The sequence below is a fragment of the Callithrix jacchus genome, chromosome 12 (assembly GCF_049354715.1).
Source record: "Callithrix jacchus isolate 240 chromosome 12, calJac240_pri, whole genome shotgun sequence".
Taxonomy (NCBI): domain Eukaryota; kingdom Metazoa; phylum Chordata; class Mammalia; order Primates; family Cebidae; genus Callithrix; species Callithrix jacchus.
In genome coordinates, this window is record NC_133513.1 from 40,489,077 (window position 1) to 40,512,793 (window position 23,717).

Sequence of the window (23,717 nt, forward strand, 5' to 3'; positions counted from 1 at the left end):
TTGAGTGAGTTTCTTAATCCTGAGTGGTAATTTGATTACAACTGGTTTTTATGATTTCTGTTCTTTTGCATTTGCTGAGGAGTGATTTACTTCCAATTATGTGGTCAATTTTAGAGTAAGTGTGATGTGGTGCTGAGAAGAATGTATGTTCTGTTGATTTGGGGTGGAGAGTTCTGTAGATGTCTATTAGGTCCACTCAGTCCAGATCTGAGTTTAAGTCCTGGATATCCTTGTTAATTTTCTGTCTTGTTGATCTAATATTGACAGTGGAGGGTTAAAGTCTCACACTATTATGTGAGAGTCTAAGTCTCTTTGTAGATCGTTAAGAACTTGCTTTATGCATCTGGGTGCTCCTGTTTTGAGTTATGTAAATATTTAGGATCATTAGCTCTTCTTGTTGCATTGATCCTTTTACCATTATGTAATGATCTTCTCTGTCTCTTTTGATCTTTGTTGGTTCAAAGTTTATTTTATTAGAGACTAGGACTGCAACCCCTGCTTTTTTTTTTTTTTTTTTTTTTTGCTCTCCATTTGCTTGGTAAGTCTTCCTCCATCCCTTTATTTTGATTCTATGTGTGTCTTTGCCTGTAAGATGTGTCTCTTGAATACAGCACACCAATGGCTCTTGACTTTTTATACAATTTGCCAGTCTGTGTCTTTTGATTGGGGCATTTAGCCCATTTACATTTAAGGTTAACATTGTTATGTGTGAATGTGATCCTGCCATTTTGATACTAGCTGGTTCTTTTGCCCATTAGTTGACACAGTTTCTTCATTGTGTCAATGGTCTTTACCATTTGCTATGTTTTTGCAATGGCTAGTACCAGTTATTCCTTTTCATGTTTAGTGCTTCCTTCAAGAGCTCTTGTAGGGTAAGTCAGGTGGTGATGAAATCTCTCAATAATTGCTTGTCCATAAAGAATTTTATTTCTCCTTCACTTACAAAGCTTAGTTTGGCTGAATATGAAATTCTGGGTTGAAAGTTCTTTTCTTTAAGGATGTTGAATATTGGTTCTCACGCTCTTCTGGCTTGTAGGGTTTCTGCTGAGAGATCTGCTGTGAGTCTGATAGGCTACCTGTGGGTAATGTGACCTTTCTCTCTGGCTGCCCTTAGCATTTTCTCCTTCATTTCAACCCTGGTGAATCTGACGATTATGTGCCTTGGGGTTGCTCTTCTTGAGGAATACCTTTGTGGTGTTCTCTGTATTTTTTGGACTTGAATACTGGTCTGTCTTGCTAGGTTGCGGAAGTTCTTCTGGATAATAACCTGAAGAGTGTTTTCCAGCTTGGATTCATTCTCCTCGTCACATTTAGGTAAACCGATCAAACACAGATTAGGTCTTTTCACATAATCCCATATTTCTTGGAGGCTCTGTTCATTTCTTTTCACTCTTTTTTTCTGATCTTGCCTTCTCATTTTATTTCATTGAGTTGGTCTTCAATCTCTGATATCCTTTCTTCTACCTGATTGATCTGGCTATTGAAACTTGTGTATGCTTCATGAAGTTCTTGTGCTGTGTTTTTCAGCTCCATCAAGTCGTTAATGTTCTTCTCTAAGCTGGTTATTCTAGTTAGCATTTTTGTCTAACCTTTTTTCAAGGTTTTTAGTTTCTTTGCATTGGGTTAGAACATGTTCCTTTAGCTCAGAGAAGTCTGTTATTTCCCACCTTTTGAAGCCTGCTTCTGTCAATTTGTCAAACTCATTCTCCATCCAGTTTTGTTCCCTTGCTGGTGAGGAGTTGTGATTCCTTGGAGGAGGGAAGATGTTCTGGTTTTTGGTGATTTCATCCTTTTGCGCTGATTTCTTCCCATCTTCATGAATTTATCTACCTTTGTTCCTTGAAGTTGGTGACTTTTGGATGGAGTCTCTGAGTGGATGTCCTTTCTGCTGATGTTGAAGCTAACCCTTTCTGTTTTTTAGTTTTCCTTCTAATAGTCAGGCCCCTCTGCTGCAGGAGTGCTGAAGGTCCACTACAGATCCTGCATGCCTGGGAATCATCCACGGAGGCTGCAGAACAATAAGAGTTGCTGCTTGTTCTTTCTTCTGGTATCTTTGTCCCAGAGGGTACCTGACAGATGTCAGCCAGAGCTCACCTTTGTGAAGTGCCTCTTTGGATATATGGGCATCAGGGAGCCGCTTGAGGAGGCAATCTGTCCCTTATCAGGGCTCAAGTGCTGTGCTGGAAGCTCTGTTGTTCTGTTTAGAGCTGGTGGGCAGGGATGTTTAAGTCTGCTGCAGCAGAACTTACAACCACCTCTCTTCCTAGGTGCTCTGTCCTGGGAAGGTGGGGCTTTATTTATAAGTCCCTGACATGCTGCTGCCTTTTTTCAGAGATGCCCTGTCCAGCAAGGAGGGATGCTAGTCACAGTCTGCCTGCAGATGCATTGCTGAGCTGCTTCAGGCTCTGCCCAGCTGCTGTGTAAACTTCCTTGCAGTTCTGTTTACACAGGTAAAGTTAGAACTGCCTTAGTAATGGCAGACTACCTCAGTAATGGTGGATTGCCTCAGTAATGGCAGACCGCCTCAGTAATGGCGGACTGCCTCCGTAATGGAAAACGCTCCTTCCCCCATGGAGCTTGACCGTTCAGGTCAAGCTCAATCAAGCTCAAACTGCTGCATTGGCTGCAAAACTGTCAAGCCAGCACATTTCAGATTGCTGGTGTCTGTGTGGATGGGACCTGCCGAGCCAGATCACCTGGCTCCCTGCTTTTAGCCCCTTCTTTTTCAGGTGAATGGGTGGCTCTTTCTCCCAGGTGTTCTGGGTGCCAGTTAAAACAGCTGCCCAGTTTTGTGCAGGTTTTTGTGCTAGAAACCTGTGGCACTGGCTGAAACAGCTGTGCTGGAAAGCTTCGACTGGCAGGCAGGAATCTCCTGGTCTGTGGGCTATAAAGACTGCGGGAGATGCCGAGTACCGAAGTGGCTGGAAAAGCCCCCAATGGCCTCCAGTGGGTGAGAGGGGGGTTCTTCAGTTCGCTGTACTTCCTGGGTGAGGCAGCACCCACCCTGCCTCAGCTTGCTGTCCTTGGGTTACACCCACTGTCCAACCAGTCCCATTGAGATGCACCTGGTACCTCAGTTGGGAATGTGGAGATCACTTGCCCTCTGTGTCACTCTCACTGCAAACTGCACTCTAGGGCTGTTCTTGTTTGGCCATTTTGGCCACTCCCCAGGTATATGAAGATTTCAAAAAGGCATTTTAGAAAATGTTTCTAACAATAACATCCATGTGAATAAGATTATGAATTGGAAAGAGCTGGATAACTGTGATAGTTAGGCACATAATTTCTTCAATATGCTCAAAGGTTGCTAATGAATTAATCCAGCTATTACAAAGAAATCCTAAGCAAAACTGGGAAGTGAAGCCCACAAGTAAAAAGACAGAACAAAGAAGAGAAAAGCAATCACTAGTAGACCAGAAAGAGTAACCACATTTCACCTTTGAAATTTAATAGGGAGAAACAGGAAGCATTGTAGTTAATTTTCCATAATCAAAAGAAAAAAATGCAAAGACTAGGTCAGATGTGATCTGTAAAGCAGGCCGGTAACAAAGAAAGACAATGGGAGTCAGATGGGAACATAATTTCTAAACAGGATTTTAATGTCTACAGTTAAGAGCTTACAAGCTTCAGCTCCTCTCAGAAGATTTGATCAGACATGCAGTACTGTGTGCTAGCTGGCTTATGCAGTATTGTGTATTATGTCACTTTTCAAAGTGTGCTCAGAAATATAAGCCAAGATTAACAAGAAATTCAAGACCATCTATGAAAAGAGTGGGGAAAACCAGAGATGCTTAGACCAATGAAGAGACAATCTGTACAGAGGATAAAATTATTTAAAAGGCAAATCACTGCAAAAATATCCACCCATTAGGGAGTGGAATAATTCAGTTACCATTTCTGGTTTTCCCATATTTAGCTTTTCACTCACTCACTGAACAAACATGTTCTGAGTACCTACTCTGTCCACAATCTTCTAGGTGCTAAGAGTACTGCCTGGATGTACTTCTGCCACCCCTGCTAGAGGCCTAATCATGTGAGACATGCTTAGTCTTACTCCATGCAGTTGAAGAAACCACCTTTCTTTGCAGTCACCAGTCTTGAGAGGTAAGAGTAACTGAACTCTTCCCCAAGGAAAAACTAAGGCCCCATTGCCAGGGAACTGTGTCCACAGGCCACAAGGGGCAGCTCTGCCCATGCGCAGGACGCCATCAGCAAAACTGATGAGCAATACATCAGGTTCCCACTTGGAACAAGAATGGCTACCACAACTTCCTCCCTATTATTTTGTAAGTTTAACCTCTGTCTCTGGACCCTTTTTATGCCCTTCTTCCTCTCTGAAGGCTACTTTCCTTCAACAATCAAATTTTTACTACATCTTTAAGATGCACTCCTAGTTTATTTCCTCAATTGAAGAAATCATTCCATTAGAACAATTGCAAAAGTATGAGTATGTTTAACGTAAGTTTAAAAAAGTGTAACTCTTTATCCTCAAAATGAGTATAAGTTGTATGTTATGTCTTTATAAAGACTTATCTTTATAATCATTAGAAAATGAAATTAGAAATATTTCTTAATACCCTCTAGATATTTTCATAAACTTTCCGCTAAACCCATTATCCTCATCATAAAGTGACCAGTGAATACTGCCATCACTTAAAGAGGTGGGAGTGGGGTAGGAAGAAGTGATATGAATTTTATATTCAATATGATTAAAGTTAGAGTGTCAAAGTATAATGGGAACAATTTTATCTCTGTGCTAAGGCTACAACTTTCTGAAATGTTAGCCTGTCAGAGAACAAAAAGCAGATGAGATTAAGCTGAATAAAAATTCTTCTGAAACACTTATCTTTTTAAAACTCCTTTTGTAAATTAAATGACAGGAAACCATACAATCCAAATTTCAGGAGCCATTCTTTTGATACAATTTAATAAAGCTGAGAAAAAATTCACCCTGCAGATATATGTGTATCCCTTTTAAACAGTGTTTCAATACAGAATGATTTAAAGCCCATAATATTTAAAGTCTTTGATATTCACGTATTCATGAATAAATCTTGATTTCATCTATACTTAGGAAACCAAAATTGTTCACTTACATTTTTGTGATTAACACATTTCATAAGAACTAGCTCTCTGTAGGCCCGCTTGGCATGAGTTTGATTCTGAAATGGTCGGCTTAGCTTCTTGATTGCAACATTTCTTTCAAGAATGGCATCATAAGCTGCACTGTAATAAGAAATTCAAAAACAAAAAATCTTAAAGCAAAAATCTGTAAACTGAATTCATGAATCAGTCATATAGATTTCTCACTTTCTCCAAAGTTAAATGTAACTGGATCACTTCCCATTCTATGATGCTCAACGTGTGTCTTCTATATCTATTACAGTATATTTGTTTTTGCAACTATTTCCAAAGATGATAATGGTTTCAAAGAGACAATGGACTATGACAACAGAGACCCTTGCTTGTTTGTTGTGTTGCCTCAAAGAACCACCCACTCAATGTACAAATGCATAATAATTATTTAGCTCCAGTAGGTAGCTTAAAGGCTAAATGAATCCTTCACCTTGCACTTCCATCAAGGAAAGGTAGGATACAGAATGCAGCAGGGCATGGTAGCTCACGTTTATCATCCCAGCACTTTGAGAGGCCAAGATGGATGGATCACGGGGTGAGGAGTTTGAGACTATCCTGGCCAATGGTGAAACCCTGTTTCTACTAAAATACAAAAAATTAGCCAGGTGTGGTGGAACACACCTGTAGTCCCAGCTAGTCAGGAGGCTGAGGCAGGGAATCGCTTGAATCCGGGAGGTGGAGGTTTTAGTGAGCCGAGATCATGTCACTGTACTCCAGCCTGGTGACAGAGCAAGACTCTGTCTCAAAAAAAAAAAAAAAAAAAAAAAAAAAAAAAAGCTTACGAATTCTACTCAGAAGATTTGCTAAATAATCTATTTAAACACATTACTTTCTATCCTTTGGATACAATAAAATAAATACAGAAGAGGAAGTCATATACAGACATATGTATACAAAAGATAATTTTATAATTTTTTTAAAAAGTAGTAAAGCCCTTAAAAATGTGTTTTGGAGGGGAAACTAAAAATCAAGTTGTTTATAAATATGAATGCTAGATTTCAGGGCATCAGAAGCTGCTAATTTATAACTGGAAAACACAGTATCATACCCATTACTCTTCATATCTTCCTCCATCCTATGATACTGACCACACAGCATTTTTCTCATATGACATGTCAGAGACGCTGAAGCATAAATAAGGTAAAGTATCTCTAAATTACAGAATTTTATGATGGAAAGAACCTGAAAATTATTTGGATTCTATTACTTAATAGAGGGCCAGTGGTAAACTAATTTGCCCAAGGTTAGTCAGAAAGTTAAAAGCAACGTTGAGACCAGAAGACCTAAGACAGGAAGTCATGTTTCTCAAACTGGACCACGTAACATACTATAATAGACTAGTTCTGTTTATGTGTATGTAATTTGGAAAGCCAGCTCACTGGTGATTAATAATTTTCTTATCTGACTGAAAACTTGGATTTGTTTAGACATGAAGTCATGCTTCTCAAACTGGACCACATAACATACTATAAAAGACTAGTTCTGTTTATGTGTATGTAATATTTGGAAAGCCAGCTCACTGCTAACAGTTTTCTTATCTGACTGAAAACTTGAATTTGTTTTATAGCTATCTCATTGTATCAAATGTCATGTAGCACTATATGTATTAAGAAACTGGTACTGCATAAATGCACACATCTATTCATTCTCCATATATAACTACTGCCTATATACATATATATACATAGATACCAAAATATACATAAATATTATAATCCTTACTTGTAAAATGCCGTATATACAAATACATCCTACTCAAATAAATAAAACAAAATAACTCAATGGGGTCATACAAAATTATTAGATGTTTTGACTATCTTCAAATAAAGCAGGTTTTATTTTTAACAATTACATTCATGACTATTTTTAATCTGGCAAATCAAAAACATATTTCAAATTCTAAAAGTTCAAAGGGTTCTGAGTGGATTCCACTATCCTGTATACAAAAAAATTAAACTTCTAATCATTGATTACTCAATTCCACAAATTAGAAGCACGTGAGGATACAAAGGCCACAATCTAGACTCAATTAATCTTACTATTTATGGTTAGGGCACAAAACAATGCTTAAAAAAAAAAAGGTCTGTATTCAGTTGACTCAGTAATACACAAATGAGTTTAAAATTTTTATGTTTAATATTTGTCTATTTCATAAAAATCTCTTATAGAAATTATTATTTGCAGCAAAAATATGAAAATATTCCTTAGGCTAACGGCTTAAGAGGACCTAACAATCAATTTTTTCTTTTTTTTATTCTGGTACACAAACTTCAAAGTGCACTTACCTGAGGATGAGTAAACATATAAAAACATTAATATATTTTTAAATATTATTATTTAATAAAAATATATAATCCTCACAATTCTGTAAAGTAGGTGATACGCTTAACAGTATGAATTTACCAAAAGTAATAAAGCTAGTATACTACAAATCTAAAACCTGAACAAAGGGCTGGCTTTCAGACTCCTAATACTGACTATATAGTATTATTTTCTTTAAATTTAATTTATGGTTGGTTAAATGTGGTTGGTTACAGAGAAAACTAGCCAGTCAAAATGGCTTACAAAATGACTCCAACTTCTGTAATTTCTGATATTCTAAATCACTTCAAGAACGCAGAAAAGATAAATGTCAGTCTATTATGCAAATTTATTAAATCTTAGTACGTTACCATAACTGCTCTGATTTTTTTTTTTTGAGACAAGAGTCTTGCTCTGTTGCCCAGACTGGAGTGCAGTGGCATGATCTCAGCTCACCACAATCTTCGCCTCCAAGGAGCAAGCCATTCTCCTGCCTCAGCCTCCTGAGTAGCTGGGATTACAGGCACATGCCACTTCACCCGGCTAATTTTTGTATTTTGAGTAGAAATGGGGTTTCATCATGTTGGCCAGGCTGGTCTTGAATTCCTGGCTTTGTGATCCACCCACCTCGGCCTCCCAAAGTGCTGTGATTACAGGCGTGAGCCACTGCTCCTGGCTTGCTCTGAATGTTTTAAAAGGAAGTATAATATTATAGGTCGGCCAGTCGCGGTGGCTCAAGCCTGTAATCCCAGCATTTTGGGAGGCCGAGGCGAGTGGATCATGAGGTCAAGAGATCGAGACCATCTTGGTCAACATGGTGAGACCCCGTCTCTACTAAAAATACAAAAAATTAGCTGGGCGTGGTGGCACGTGCCTGTAATCCCAGCTACTTGGGAGGCTGAGGCAGGAGAATTGCCTGAACCCAAGAGGTGGAGGTTGCGGTGAGCCAAGATTGCGCCATTGCACTCTAGCCTGGGTCACAAGAGTGAAACTCCGTCTCAAAAAAAAAAAAAATATATATATATATATATATATATATATATATATATATATATATAGGTCAAGCCTTCTTCCTTTTCTCCATTTTCTCAGAGATAAACAATATCCTAAGTTTGGTGTTTATGCATGTTTTAATCTTTTCTACATATATGTATATCCATACATCTATGGTATTGTTTTGCATATTTTAAGCTACATGTAAATGGTACAATAATGTATGGAGGTATATATATTTATTCTGCATCTTGCTTTAAAGCCCAGCACTACATTTCTGAGATTATCCTTGTTGGCACATATGGCTCCAGTTCATTTTAAATGTTATGTAGTATTTCATAGCATGACTGTATCACAATTTGTTATTCTTCTGTTGATAGATTTGATGATATTTCTAATTTTAGCTATTATAGATGGTGCCACAAACACCAGTCCTCTGCATGACTCTTTGTGCACATGTAGAACGGTTTTTCTAGAACTTAGGAGAAGTGCTAGATTATAAACACTTAACGATTTACATTTTGTTTAGAATAGACTCTGCAATAAATTTATCTCAATGAAGAGGTAATGAAATTATTCTTGAGTGAAGTTTGTAATTCCCCCAAACACCAGTTTATTATTGTGCTAATTTAGCGATCTGGAATCAGTATCAGAACTACCCCAAGGAGTGATCTGAATTTCAGTTTATAAAGAATTATGCTGATATAGCCTGAGCCCCTTTGTAGAAATTAGCTAGTCTATCAATTTTAAACATATGGATGAATTTTAAAACACATACAGTGAGATATTAGCTGACTTCACTCCCCAATGTAGAATAAGATTTCCAAAATTCCAGACTTCATTATACTGTGGAAGTGATTAAGTGAAGCTTCTTATGAAACAATAACCTATGGGAATACATGTATACATGCAATTAAGAAGCCTATCACTTATTCTTCCTTGAGAGAAATATTTGTCTCCAATGGCTTATGACCAAGTATTTAATCACAGTTTAAAATGTGATTGGCAATGCTAGTTTATAGTTATATCTTCCAAATAACACAGATTATCCCAAATCTGAAAATATGAAATCTAAAATACTCGAAAATCCAAATTTTGGGGGTACTGACATGACGCTCAAAGGAAATGTTCACTGAAGCATTTCTGATTTGAATTTGAGATGCTCAATCAATGCAAATATTCCAAAATCTGAAATCCAAAACACATCTGGTCCCAAGCATTTCAGGTAAGGGACAGTCAACCTTTAATAATAGTAATAAAGAAAAGACCATTGATCTCTGAAGCAAACAATTTACCACAGACTAGTTTTCATTTAATTTTTAGTTTTAATTTAATTTTTTGAGGTAAATTATAGATGGTGCCACAAACACCAGTCCTCTGCATGACTCTTTGTGCACATGTAGAACGGTTTTTCTTTTTTTTTATTTGCCAAGGTACCTAAATTATGAGGAGAAAGGTAGCAGTTAATGATTCTTTGCCTAATTTTTGGAAGGAAAAACTTACCATACTATTCCTTGAGCTCCTGAGCCTATAGGTTTTAAATTCTGATATCGTTTCAGGACTGTAAATGTAGAATCTCCAATCTCTACACTATAAAAATTGTTGTCACGCTTGCTTCTGCTCATGATGGCAAGTAATTAATTTAATGGCTTCATCCAAAAATTCACCAAGAAGCTGCAAGATGGAACAAAATGTGATGTTAACAAAATGAAGTTGTTTTAATCTTAAAACTTGAGTTCTTACTCTGTTTACTTACTGATAGAAACACAGACTGCCAGATCATGAAAAGAGCTGCTTCATTACAAAACATAAGAAAAAAAATACCACAGAGCCTTGATTAGCATATGCCATATGAATGAGAGATAGTTTTTTCTTTTTTAAAAACAACTATTTATTAGGATAAATCCCTCCTCCAATATAGAAGTTACCAGTATTAATACATTAATAACTTACTACAAGATTAACAAAAGAAAGCAAATAATTAAAATCAAACATGTTTTTAACATCATTCCACAGTTCAAAATAAACTTAAAACCAGTCTTTCTCATGTGTTTTTCATAGGGAATTAAAACCTTAATTCTGTAAGAAATTTATATACTCTCATTCAAAAACGGTTAACAGTCTCATTTAGTGCCAAGTGAGAGGAACAACAAATGGAAATAAATTGACTAGCACGTGTCACCCTTGCCTCAAAAACAAAAGGCATCATAGTGCCTTCACCATGACAGATCCTCTGATCTGCCAAGGCAACATCATGGTGTAACACACATACTGAGACCATAATGGGTGAAAGGACCAGAAGCAAAATAGAAAGAAGACAGAGAGAATTACTTAGCATATAGGGATACAAAACAAAACAATACTATTCTAACCTGCTTCAGGCATCAAAAGTACAATCCAACTTCTAGCATTCTTTCACTATTTACAGGATTAAAAATCAAGAGTCTTTTTCTACCCATGCGAATACTGGTTATTAACAAACTCATTATCCATCCTTACTAGACAAAAGAGACTATTCCAAAATGTATGCAAGCCAGCTTTAACCTATTCCTCACCTCCACAATAAATCATGAGACCAACTGAGTCTAAAGAATTATTTTTGTGTGTGTGGTTTTAAGATAATGCTTACCCCAAGAAATCCTGATAATGACTTACAATACAAAAAAATCAACAAATATTAATTGCCTACTAGGCATTCTGCATGTCCTGGGGCCAGATCACAAACTAGGTAAGAATGTGAGCCAGTGAGTGGAGTGTGGAGAGCATGAGAATGCCTTGACCTGATCCTTGGCTGCTACAGACATGGAGATTGTACTGCAGGAGAAAGGGGGAGCAAGAGTGGAATAGGACATTTGAGACTCTTACAATGACTCAGATGAAAGAGAGTAACAATGAAGAGTTTCAGGCCTAATGGAGTTTAAAATAAACAAAAACTAAACAGGAAACTGCAAACAATGTAAGCTGTAAAACCAAGGACAAATAAACTAGAAACAAATGAGGAATTAGACTTGGATACATTTTAAAAGGTCCAGATTTGAAACACTTCCAAAATCACTAGCTTTAGTAGTCATGTAATTCTCCAGAGAAGACTGTCTGAAATGACAAGCCTCCTAACTTCTTCCTAAGTAGATAGACTGTAATAAAGAAAGGAGCTTTGGTAATGATTTAAACACTGAACTATGTTCATAGAATGCTCACATACAGGTATCGTTCATGCTAATCATTTTCCTACCATAACCTGAATTCCCTCCTACTTATTCCAGTAGTGAAATAAGGAAGAAGAGAACTGGTAGGAGTGGAAGGGAAAGTGTTGGTTGTCAGGCCGTTTATTATGAATTACTCTACACATGTATCCTGGAAACTGGGTCTGCCAGGACATGAAGACAGTAATAATGATCTCTGATAATCTACAAGCAGATTGAGCAGAGGCTGAGCGCAGAGGCTGAGCACAAGGTTGATGGTGTTTTCACCTTCTGGAAGGTTAAACAGTCTTCCACCTAAGCATTCAAACTACCTGCAGATTATGATTCCTAACCTTACTTGGAGGAGTAGTATTTCTCTCTCTAAAAGATTAAGATATTCAGGAGAGAAAGAGGTAACTCTGATGTGCTTCACAAGACTTGACCATACTGTTACCAAAGCAGATAACAAAAAACCTGTTTCAGAGTTTCTCTACTTGCTGGAAAAAAAAGAAAAAGCTGAGTAGATCCAGTAACATACATGCATTAAGGCAGGTTTCCTTTTCTGCTAAAAGAATAACACCAAGGAAAAGCACCTTTCTGTTCTCAGAACAGGGTGGCCAAGCCACAGGAGGGGGATTCATAGTGACAAGAAGTGGGAACAAAGGCTATGGCAGGCAGCTGAGCATGGATAGTCACAACTCCCCAGGAGCAGGGCAGAGGCAGGCAGACAGGCTCCAAGGTTAAGCAGGTAGTCCCAGCTAGTGGTACCCTTCGCAGAAGCCACAGCTGCCACTTCCAAGAACAGAAGACAGAGAACTCACTACTGACTTATACTCAAGTCATGCGATTTTCACTGGAATATCTGATTTAAGCACCATGCTATGTAGTATGAACAAGATGGTAAGCAGCATCTGGCTCCTCACAGAGTTGCAGTAAGACAAAAAAACAGATCTTAAGCGGACAGCTTATCTGCCTGACTGTAACCACAGCAGTGGTAAGGGCAATGCAGGAAAGGGGCAGTATGTCAGAGAAGTATATGCCAGTCTGGGCTCAGGAGCAGATACTTCTGACAACATGATGATTAAACAAGATCTGAACACTGATTATGAGTTAATTAGGCAGGGAGAGGAGAGAGCTTTCTAGGCAGAAAACAAAGCACATGCAAGGGATCTAAAAACTGTACCAACTTTAACTCTATAATTTGATGAGTTGTGACAGACATACATAATTACGTAACCACCTTCAGGAAAATCATGATACAAAACATTTCCATTACCTCAATATGTTCCCTGTATGGTCAATCTCCACTCTCTACAAATACCCCCACCCAACTCTTAGCAAACACTGAATTAGTTATCGTGACTTTTCTAGATCTTCATATATATGAAATTATACAGCATGTAATTTTTGTTTGGCTTCTTTCATTTTCTGTATGATTTTGAGATTCATACATGCTGGAGTCCTTTTACTAGGGAATAAATTTCATTGTGTGGATGTACCACTTGGACATTTCAATTGTTTACGGTTTTGGGATTATTATAAATGATGCTAGTATGAATTTCACACTTTTTTCCTTCATTCATCTTGGGTTTATTATCTAGGAGTGGAATTGCTGAGGCCTATGTTTAACTTTATAAGAAATTTTCAAACTGTCTTCCAAAGTGGCCATATCATTTTCCATTTGCACCAGCAATATGTGAGCATTCTACTTGCTCCACATTCTTCTGATTGCCATTTAATTTTATCTATCCTAGTGGGTATACAGTGGTATTTCATGGTGGTTTACATTTGCATTTCCTGATAACTAATGAGGTTGAGCATCTTTTCATGGGCTTATATGCCATTTATGTAATTATTTTTGGTGAGACAGCTATTCAGTCATTTTCCCTAGTATAAAAATATGACTGTCTTATGAGTTTTAAGACATATTTATACATTCTAGATATACATTCTTTATCAGATTTTTTTAAAGTATTTTTTCCCCAGTCTGTGGCTTGCATTTTCATTTTCTTAACAGTGTCTTTTTATTTTGAAATAATTTTAGGCTCACATGGAAGTTATAAAAATATTACAGAATTTCTGGGTACCTTTCACCCAGCAATAACATTTGAAAACCATAGTACAATTATCAAAATGAGGAAACCAACATTGGTGTAATACTATTAACCAAACTAGAAACTTTACTTAGATTTTACCAGTTTTTACATGCCCTGACTATGTGTGTATAGTTCTAGAAAAGTTTATCACATACACATATTAGTAAAATCTCCCACTATAATCAGAATACTGAACTATTCCAGCCTGGTGCGGAGGCTCACTCCTGTAATCCCAGCACTGTGGGAGGCCGAGGTGGACAGATCACTTGAAGTAAGGAGTTCAAGACCAGCCTGGCCAACATGGTGAAGCCCCATCTCTACTAAAAATACAAAAATTAGCTGGGTGTGGTAGTGCATGCCTGTAGTCCCAGCTACCTGGGAGGCTGAGGCATGAGAATCGCTTGAACCCTGGAGGCGAAGGTTGTAGCGAGCCAAGATCCATACACTGCACTCCAGCCTGGGTGACAGTATGAGATTCCATCTCAAAAAACAAACAAAAACCTGAACTATTTCCATCACCTCGAAGAAGCAGCTTCATGCCATAATCCCTTTATAATCACATACTCCTCCCAACTCTACCTGTGGCAACTACTGATCTGGTCTTTGTCAGTATAATTATTTCATTTAAAAAATGTTTTATGTTGGTAGTAGTGGCTCGTATCTGTAATCCTAACACTTTTGAAGGCCAAGGCAGAAGGACTGCTTGAGCCCAGGAGTTTGAGACCAGCCTAGGCAACACAGTAATACCCCATCTCTATAAAAAAAGTAAAAAAAAAAAAAAAAAATTACCCAGGGTAGTAGTGCACACCTGTGGTCCTAGCTACTTGGGATACTGAGGCAGGAGGATCACTTCAGCCCAGGAGTCAGAGGCTGCAGTGAGCTATGATAGCACCACTGCACACTATCCTGGGCAACACAGTGAGATGGTCTAAAAAATCAAAAACAAAACAAACAAAAGTTATACAAATAAAATCACCCTATGTAATCTTTTTAATCTTTTGAAACTGACTTTTTTCACTCAGTATAATGACTTTTTTCACTCAGTATAACACCCTTGAGATTCTCCAAGGTGTTGGTATATCAATAGCTTACTCTTTTTCTTTTTTTTTTTTTTGAGACGGAGTTTCGCTCTTGTTACCCAGGCTGGAGTGCAATGGTGCGATCTCGGCTCACCATAACCTCCGCCTCCTGGGTTCAGGCAATTCTTCTGCCTCAGCCTCCCGAGTAGCTGGGATTACAGGCTTGAGCCACTGCGCCCGGCCAGCTTGCTCTTTTTCTTACTGAATATTATTCATTATATGAATGTATGACAATTTGTTATCCATTCACCTCTTTTTTCTATGACAAAGCTGTTATAAGGCTTTGTGTATACATTTTTGTGTGAATATAAGTTTTCATTTCTTTAGGGTAAGTATTGATGAGTAAGATATGGTAAGTCCATGTTTAATTTTACAAGAAACTGGCAAACTGTTTTCCAGAGTGCTGTATCATTTTGCATTTCTACCAGCAATGTGTGAAAGATCTAGTTCCTCCACATTCTTACCAACACTTGGTTCTGCCAATACTTTTTATTTTAGCCATTCTAATAGGTGTGTCATATCTCATAATGGCTTTAAATTTGCATTTTCCTAGTAGCTAATGATGTTGATCATCTGTTCATGTGTTTCTTTGTCATCTGTATATGCTCTTTGATGAAGCATCTGTTCAGTGTTTTATTCATTTTCTAATCGGATTGTCTTATTTCCTATTGTTTAGAGACTTTTAAAATATATTCTGCATACACATTCTTTATCAGATATGCAATTTCCAAATATTTTCCCTCAATCTGTGGCTTGCCTTTTTATACTCTTAACAGTGTCTTTCACAGAGTAAAAGTTTTTCATTTTGATGAAGTCCAAGTTATTATATTTTTTTCCTTTATGGATTCTGGTTTTGGTGCAAGAAATCTTTGCCTGGCCCTAGATCAAAAAGATTTTCTCCCAGCCGGGCGCGGTAGCTCACGCCTGTAATCCCAGCACTTTGGGAGGCTGAGGCAGGTAGATCATGAGGTCAGGAAATTGAGACCATCCTGGCTAAGATAGTGAAACCCTGTCTTACTAAAAATACAAAAAACTAGCCAGGCATGGTGGTGCACGCCAGTAGTCCCAGCCGCTCAGGCTGAGACAAGACCGCTGCACTCCAGCCTAGGCAACAGAGGGAGACTCTGTGTCACACACAAAAAAAAAAAAAAAAAATGAAAATTTTTTTTCTCCTTCATTTTCTTATAAAAGTTTTATAGTTTACACTTTACATTTACATCTATGATAACTGTTGTATAAGAATTTTAAGTCACACTTTATTTCTTTGGTTATGGATATCTACCTATTCTAATACCATTTTCTCCTTCGTTTTCTTATAAAAGTTTTATAGTTTACACTTTACATTTACATCTATGATAACTGTTGTATAAGAATTTTAAGTCACACTTTATTTCTTTGGTTATGGATATCTACCTATTCTAATACCATTGGTTGTAAAAAGCGTAACTTCTCCTCTCTGAATTGCTTTTGCATCTTTGTCAAACATCAGTTGGCTCTACTTGTATGGGTCTAGTGGACCTTTAATTCTGTTTCACTGATCTATCTTTTGATCAATACCACAGTGTCTTGAGTATAATGCTGTATGTTAAGTCTTAGAATCAGGTAGTGTGATTTTTCCAGCTCTATTCTTCTTACTCAAAGTTGTTTCCAATTACTTCATAATTCTGTATACATTTTAGAAGAAATCTGTCCACGTCTACAAAAAATAATGCTAAGATTTTGTTAGAAATTATTTTAACAATGACTTTTGAAAATCAAAAGGTTTTTTGGATGAAGTACAACTGGTTTATTTTTTCTTTTATACTTTGGTCCCGTATGTGTAAGAAATCATTGTCCACTTAAAGGTTAAGATTCATTGTTTTGCATACATATGTCCAATTGTCCAAAAACTATTTGTTAAAAAGACTACCAGTTTCTTCCACTGAATTGCCTTAGTATTTTTTGCTGAAAATCAGATAAACATATGTGTATGGGCCTATTTCTGAACTATTTTCTATACCATTAATCATGTTTATCCTTAGGCCAAAACCACACTGTCTTGAGTAATGCAGCTTACTAGTAAGTGTGAAAATCAGGCAATTTAAGTCATTAAACTTTGTTCTTTTTCAAAAACGTCAGCTATTCTAGGTCCTCTGAATTTTTATATAAATATCAGAATTAGCTCGCTAATCTTTACAAAAAAAAGCCTGCAAAGATATTGACTGGAATTGCATTTATGGCATACATCAATTTGAGGAGAAATGGCATTATAGCAGTTTTGAGTTTTCTGATTCACAGACATGATACTTGTTTACATAGGCCTGTATAACTTCTAATATACAGGCCTTACATAATTTTGTTTAACTTCTCCGTAAGCATTAATATTTTGAATGCCAGTATTTTTATTTAAATTTCCAATTATCCAATGCTAGTAATCGAAAATCTAACTATAATTATCACGCAAAGCTGAATAGAAGTGATGAGGGCAAACATCATTCCCTGTTCATTATCTTAAGAGAGAAAGCATTCAGTCTTTCATCACTAAGCATGATATATATAAGACTTTACCAGTTGTCCTTTAACAGACAGGTTAAGAAAACTCCCTTTAAATCCTAGTTTACTGAGACTTTTTATCATTAACAGGTACTGAATTCTGTTAAAAACTTTTCTGAATATACTGAGATAATCATATAGTTTTTCTTTCATAGTTGGTTCACACGGCAAATTACACTCATTTTCAAATGTTAAACCACCCTTGTATTCATGGAATGAATCTCACTTGATTATAAATTATCGTCTATGTTTTTTGTATGTTGAATCAGCTGGCTAAAATTCCTTTGAAGATTTTTCTATCTATTTTTATAATGAATATTGGTCTGTAGTTTTCTGTCATATTAGAGTAATGCTGACATAAAATGAGTTGAGAAATGTTCCCTCTTCTTTCATTTTTCGGAAAGGCTGTATGGAACTGATATTAATTCATCTTCAAATGTTTCATAGACTATGTCAGTGAAGTCTTCTATGATGAATTGGTTTCTTTTTGAGGAACTGTTTTAATTATAAATCTACATTCTTTTCTAAACATAGGAGGCAACTATTTCTTCTTAAATAGGCTTTGGTAGTTTGTGTTTTTCAAGGAAATTGCTCATTTAATAATCTAAGTTGTCCAATTTAATGTCTACAGAATCTATACTCATGTCTCCTCTTTCATTACTACTAATCTCACTTGTGTCTTTTCTTTTTTCTAATCAGTCTGGCTAGAATTTTAGCACTATTATTGATCTTTTCAAAAAATATTCTAATTTATTTTTCTCTAATGTTTTACACTTTTATATTTCAATTCTTCCTATTTTATCTTTATTTCCTTCTCATTGCTTGTTTTGGAGCTATTCTTCCTTCTAGTTTCTTAAAATAAAATCTTAAGAGTACTGATTTGAGAACTTCTTTTTATAATATAAACATTTAAGCACCATTTTAAGCTTTATCCCATAACTTCATATCCATATTCAATAATAAAAGCAGACACTTTAAAAAACTCTTACTTTATATGAGGGCCTATTTATTTCGAGTGCTTTGTAAGTACTATTTTAATCCTGAAAACAGCCGTAGGAGGGTTTTCTATTTGTTTACAGCTGGAGGGTAAATCTGGTCCCTGATATTAGACCTCATATTCACATTCTGTCTGATGCTAAGAAAGGTACTATAGTTTTTCCATCTTACAGATGATGAAACTGAATCTTACAATGATTAAATGCCTATGGTTACAATGTAAGGGGTAGATTGAGTTCTTCAAAAATATACCTAGGTGAGTCCAAAAAAAAAAAATCCTGAAGATAAAGAGCATACGGAAGAAGAGAGGTTATAAGTCTTAAACCTGTTGAGTCTGAGCTATCAATTTGGTAACCAGATACAGAACTGGACCTCAGATGAGTAGTCTGGGTGAAAGAAAATTAGGAGTTGTCACTGTTACTGAAGCAAGGAGAGACAAATTATTCCAGAAAATAGTGGTAAGTAAAAAGAGACAAGATTCAGCTGTATAAAAACCACATTTAATGAGTGATTGGAGAAAGATAAGCTGACAAGGAAGCCGAGATGATGCAGCCAAAGACCTAGATAGAAAACAAGGAGAACACACTGCAGAAGCCAGAGGAAGAGAGTGTGTTAAAGAACAAAACAGCTAATAGCACTGATTGTTAGAGGTGTCAAGCCATCTGAGTGGAGCAAATGCAGCAGAAGCTACATTAAAATGAGCTGAGGTGTAAGTAGAAAATGATTTTAGAAATAAGAAAACTGGATATAGCTACTTCTTTAGAGAAGTTTAGCAAAGAAGACCAAAGATGAAATAGATGAAGAAGAGTGAGTGGTCAAGGGAGGATAATTAGATTACTAGATGATATATAATATAGCATAGTACAACGCCCATAATATAGAGACAACCTGAACATGTTTATATGCTAATAGAAAGGATCCAATAAAGAGGGGGAAGAGTGAGAATGGGAGAGAGAGAAAGAAAACAGGTTTCACAGATAGCATATCATTTTCGAAAAGGAAGAAAAGAATGAGATCCAGAACACGTGTGGCCATACAGATGGAGATACTGGTGTGTCACTGCCATAAAAAAGTACCATCAAGAGACTGAGACAGAAAGTGCAATTTCCAATTGTGACAGTATATTATCTATTGCATACTATATAATAATAACATATATAATCCTACGTATTATATATGAAGAGAACATATCTATAGGTTTTCGTCCACAGCTCCTGGCTCCTAACTCCTATATACCTTGTTATAATCTTTTGTGATGATGTTGGGGTGCTTTAGGCCTCAGAAAACAAAATCCCTTTCTCTGATATCCTCCTTTCACCAGCTCAAGGCAGGACTCTTAATCTTCCCCTGCCTTTCTGACTGCAGGTCATAAGGCTCTCATTTCAAAAGGGGTCCTGTCCCATACCCTTGAGAAAGGAATGTTGCACAGAAAGACAAGAATCAGAAAAGACAGGCTTGTAGGTTTCTCCACTCGGCCTGTTAGTGTTAGAGTACACCCTCTTTTGTCCAATCACATTTCTACATGGTTGTCAAACATGCCTATCCAATAAATTCTCCATGAAAGGCTCAAGAAGACAGGGGTCAGGGAACTTCTGCATAGCTGAACACATGGAGGTTTCTGGAAGATGGCATACCCTGGGAAGGCCTGGAAGCTCTGTGTCCCTTCCCCCATACCTTACCTTATGCATTTCATTATCTGCATCCTTTGTAATATCCTTTATAATAAACTGGTAAAGCTGTTTCCCTGAGTTTTGTAAGCTGCTCTAGCAAATAAATCTAACCCAAAGAGAGGGGTATGGGAATCTCAACTTAGAGCCAGTCAGTGAGAAGTTTCGGACTTGAGACTGTTATCTGGAGGCGGTGGGAGGGGACTAAGTCTTGTGGGACTGGGCCCTCAACCTGTGGGTTCTCATGCTATCTCCAGGTATATAGTATCACAATTGAATTGGAAGATACTTAGCAGGTGTCCACTGCAAAACCCATCACTTGCTTAGTGTGTGGGGAAGTCCCTCTACCCATCATTTGGTCACACGAGTCTTCTGTGATTATTGTGTTGACTGAGAGAACAGAAGAAATCACTTTGAGTTGAGTTTTTCCACATTCACCAAGATAAGGGCATTAAGGATACTGGTGAGATTTACGGAGGATGAATTTGATATACTTCTATCTCCATTATTAAGCTTGAACAGCAACAGTATGTGTGAGAAGGAAATGGCATGGTTTCTGATGACACATTTCTCTATTCAGGAAGGCTTCTGAGATTAAAAACAAAGGAACTATTATTATAGAATTCAGATCCCAGTTAACCGATGGGGTAATCTGAGGCTCAAAAGAATTAATGTGCAACCGAAAGTATGGAAATACTGAGGTTCAGCTGAAACTTTCAAATTTCACCTGTCACTACTACTAGGGTGAGAAGACTACAATTATGTCAACAAAGCTAAACTACCATCCCCCAAACTCTGATATATCTCATTTGTTCATTTCCCTTTCCTTTTCATGAAATACTTTTACCACTTTTTGTATCTATCCAAATTCTGAGACTAGCTTAAATGTGATCTTCATAAGCCTTTTCCACTCAAACCAGCTCTAACCTAAATTCTCATCTAAACTACTTTGCTGTATATTTATTTACTTATGCAGATTTCATTGTCAGACTGTGGTCTTACTGAGGTCAAGGGCTGCAACTCCTCCATCTTCAGATTTCCAAAACACTTAGGCTCTTCATAAAGTTAGAACAAATTAACTGCTAAAAAAGTTAACCACAAATGCAAATCTTTTAAAAGTAACAAATTACTTAATAAATTGTTTCATTTATCTTTGCCAGTGTTTTTATTAGCAAAGTTGAGGGAGCTATATTAGGTTTTTATGACTCAAGGCTTATTTCTGTGATATCTTTATGTATCAGGCTGACCACCAATCCATAAAATGGCTAGGCTGTCAAGCCTGAACGAACGTAGAAACACATAGATTAAACTAGTTACATAAAACTTTCTCTAGGAGGAAAGAATGAATTCAATGTTACCATACAGCCAGACTCTAGAGACCCTGGAAAATAATTCAGGTAATATAACAAGGTTCAGAATTTAAGATGGCTCCAATCATCAGGCTATCCTGACAATAAGTCACTGAGGTAACTTAGAACCCATCTATTTTTACTTAACCTGGTTCTGTGGCTACCAACAGAACTACCTATGATGGTTAATTTTATGCATCAACTTGTCTAGGACAAAGGGTGCCCATATATTTGTTCAAACATTATTCTAGGCGTTTCTATGGGGGTGTTCTGGATAACTTTAACATTTATATAAATAGACTGAGTAAAGCAGACTGCCCTCTGTGATGTGGGTGGGCCTCATCCAATCAGAAGGCCTGAATAAAACAAAAAGGCTGACCTTCCTGAGAATAAGTGGGAACTCTTCCTGCCTACCTTGAGCTTGGACATTGGTGTTTTCCTGTCTTTAGACTCAAACTGAAACATCAGCTTTTCCTAGACCTTGAGCCTACTGGCCTTTGGACTGGAACTACGTTCAGTCTTCTGGTTCTCAGGCCTTGGGACTCAAACTGGCATTGTATCATCAGCTCTCCCGGGTTTCAACTTGCAAACTGCAGATCTTGGGACCTATGAACCTCCACACCCACATGAACTAATTCCTTATAATAAATCTCTTAATACAGCTCCTAAGAGATGCCTTACATGACTAGCCTATCCAAATTCCCCTTTAAGCACACTCTCCCCTCACCCCATGTCACTCTTCTTCATATCACCACGGTTGACATTCTAGTATATGCTTATTATCTGTCCCACTCAAACCCAAGTTTTGTGAAACCATGAATTTTGTTCTGTTCAAGAATAAATCACCAGTGCCTTGAGGAGTACCTGGCTAACAGACATTCAAAAGTGTTGAATGAGTCAATGAACAAGTGAACAAACTGTTACTTTAAGCTCCCATTATGAATTGCCTATCATTCTCCTCTCAAGGAGTAGTTTACAGGAGAGAAAGAGAAAGATTAGTTTAATCATATCATTGCTGTTTATGCAGTTTTCACACCAGGCCACTTCATATGCCATTCGCCTTGGGCCAGAGGCCTGCCCTGGTCTAATCAGTTATGGACAAAGTGGCAGAACCACATATTACAGGATCTGCTAAGTAACTGCTTCGTCAATAAGCAACAAGCAGTAATAATCTTTAAGGTGAGGGCTCATAGTGAGCACTAAGAGGTTAGGTCTAACTAATGAAGACTCACTACTTTCAGACTATAGTCAGAATTCCTTGGCCTCAACCCTCCCTTACATCATTTCCCTAAAAGAGTAATAAGCTTAAATTTAACCTCACTCCTTGTTAGCTCTCAATTGATCTTTAGATCAGATCTCAGCTGCTACCATGAAAATGCATCTATTTCAGTTCCAGGTATTTTCAAAGTTCATTTTTAAACTATATTTTAATTAATAAATATAGAAATACCCCTACATCCTGCATTAAGAAGGCCTATTCTGACTACGTATTTGTCTACAGTGTAACCAAAAGTAGTAGAAACAATATGTGAAATATAGGGTGCATCCTAGGGTAATCCCCTCTTCCTCCCTTCCCAAAAATAAACTATGGCTGATTAGCCATTTATGTCTCTCAGGACATACGCTTTTCTTCTTTCCCTCGGAGACTGCCTACTGAGTGGTGTGAATGCAGTACCCATCTTGGACTTTGTGGTTCCTCCTCTATAATAAGGCAGCAGAGCCATATGAAGAGTAAGCCAGCCCAGGTCTGAGCATGCACTATAGCGCCCATTCTGAGACAGCCTATGTTTCCGTCACTGCTGACACTAGCACCAAATGAAGAAAACTGGAATTTTACTTCCATTCTTACCCAGGGCATATTATTAAAGAGAAATTATTTTGTTATCTCATAATTGAGATTATATACTGAAGAGACAGATAAAGAGTGTAGGTTATCTTCTTAAAACTGGGGGGAATATGCTGGAACAGTAAAAGCTCTAGAAAGAGAATGTCTCATTGATAAGGTTCCAGTTAATGGTCCCATTTTTATCCTCTTCATGGAGTTTTAACATTGATTCCCACAGCAACCACAAAACTAGAGGGGCATACCATTTCCCTCTCTTTCTACTTTAGTTGAATGACCAAATCTCTTCCTTTGCCTCCTTTAATTGAGATGAGAAGAAAGACTTCTTAAAAGTGATGTTACTAAAATACCAAAGAAAAAGAAAAGGGAAATAATGAAAACTACAATAAAACAAAGTTTTATCATAAACTTACTTAATGGCTAACCTTAGAATTTAAACAACTGATTTCAAAAGCTATCTCACAAAAAGGTAAGGCTAACGACTTCCTGAACTTTTCACAACAAATACCCCATTAGTATGAATTAAGATTCAGGAAGTTTATT

At 37.1% G+C, this 23,717-nt stretch overlaps 1 protein-coding gene across 15 annotated transcripts in view; it reads right to left on the reverse strand.

Annotated features, from left to right (window-relative positions):
• MAPK8 (mitogen-activated protein kinase 8) overlaps positions 1-23,717 on the reverse strand; it is a 130,573-nt gene that overhangs the window by 34,213 nt on the left and 72,643 nt on the right. For all 15 annotated transcript variants that reach the window (XR_013524833.1, XR_013524831.1, XR_013524832.1 and 12 more), the window contains 2 exons: positions 9,934-10,104; positions 5,097-5,226 (listed from right to left, as the gene is read on the reverse strand). Coding sequence is in view for 12 of the 15 variants with exons in the window: in XM_009009570.6 (XP_009007818.1) it covers positions 5,097-5,226; positions 9,934-10,055 (252 nt within the window). In the remaining 3 variants the exon portion in view is untranslated. The remainder of the gene's footprint in view (positions 1-5,096; positions 5,227-9,933; positions 10,105-23,717) is intronic.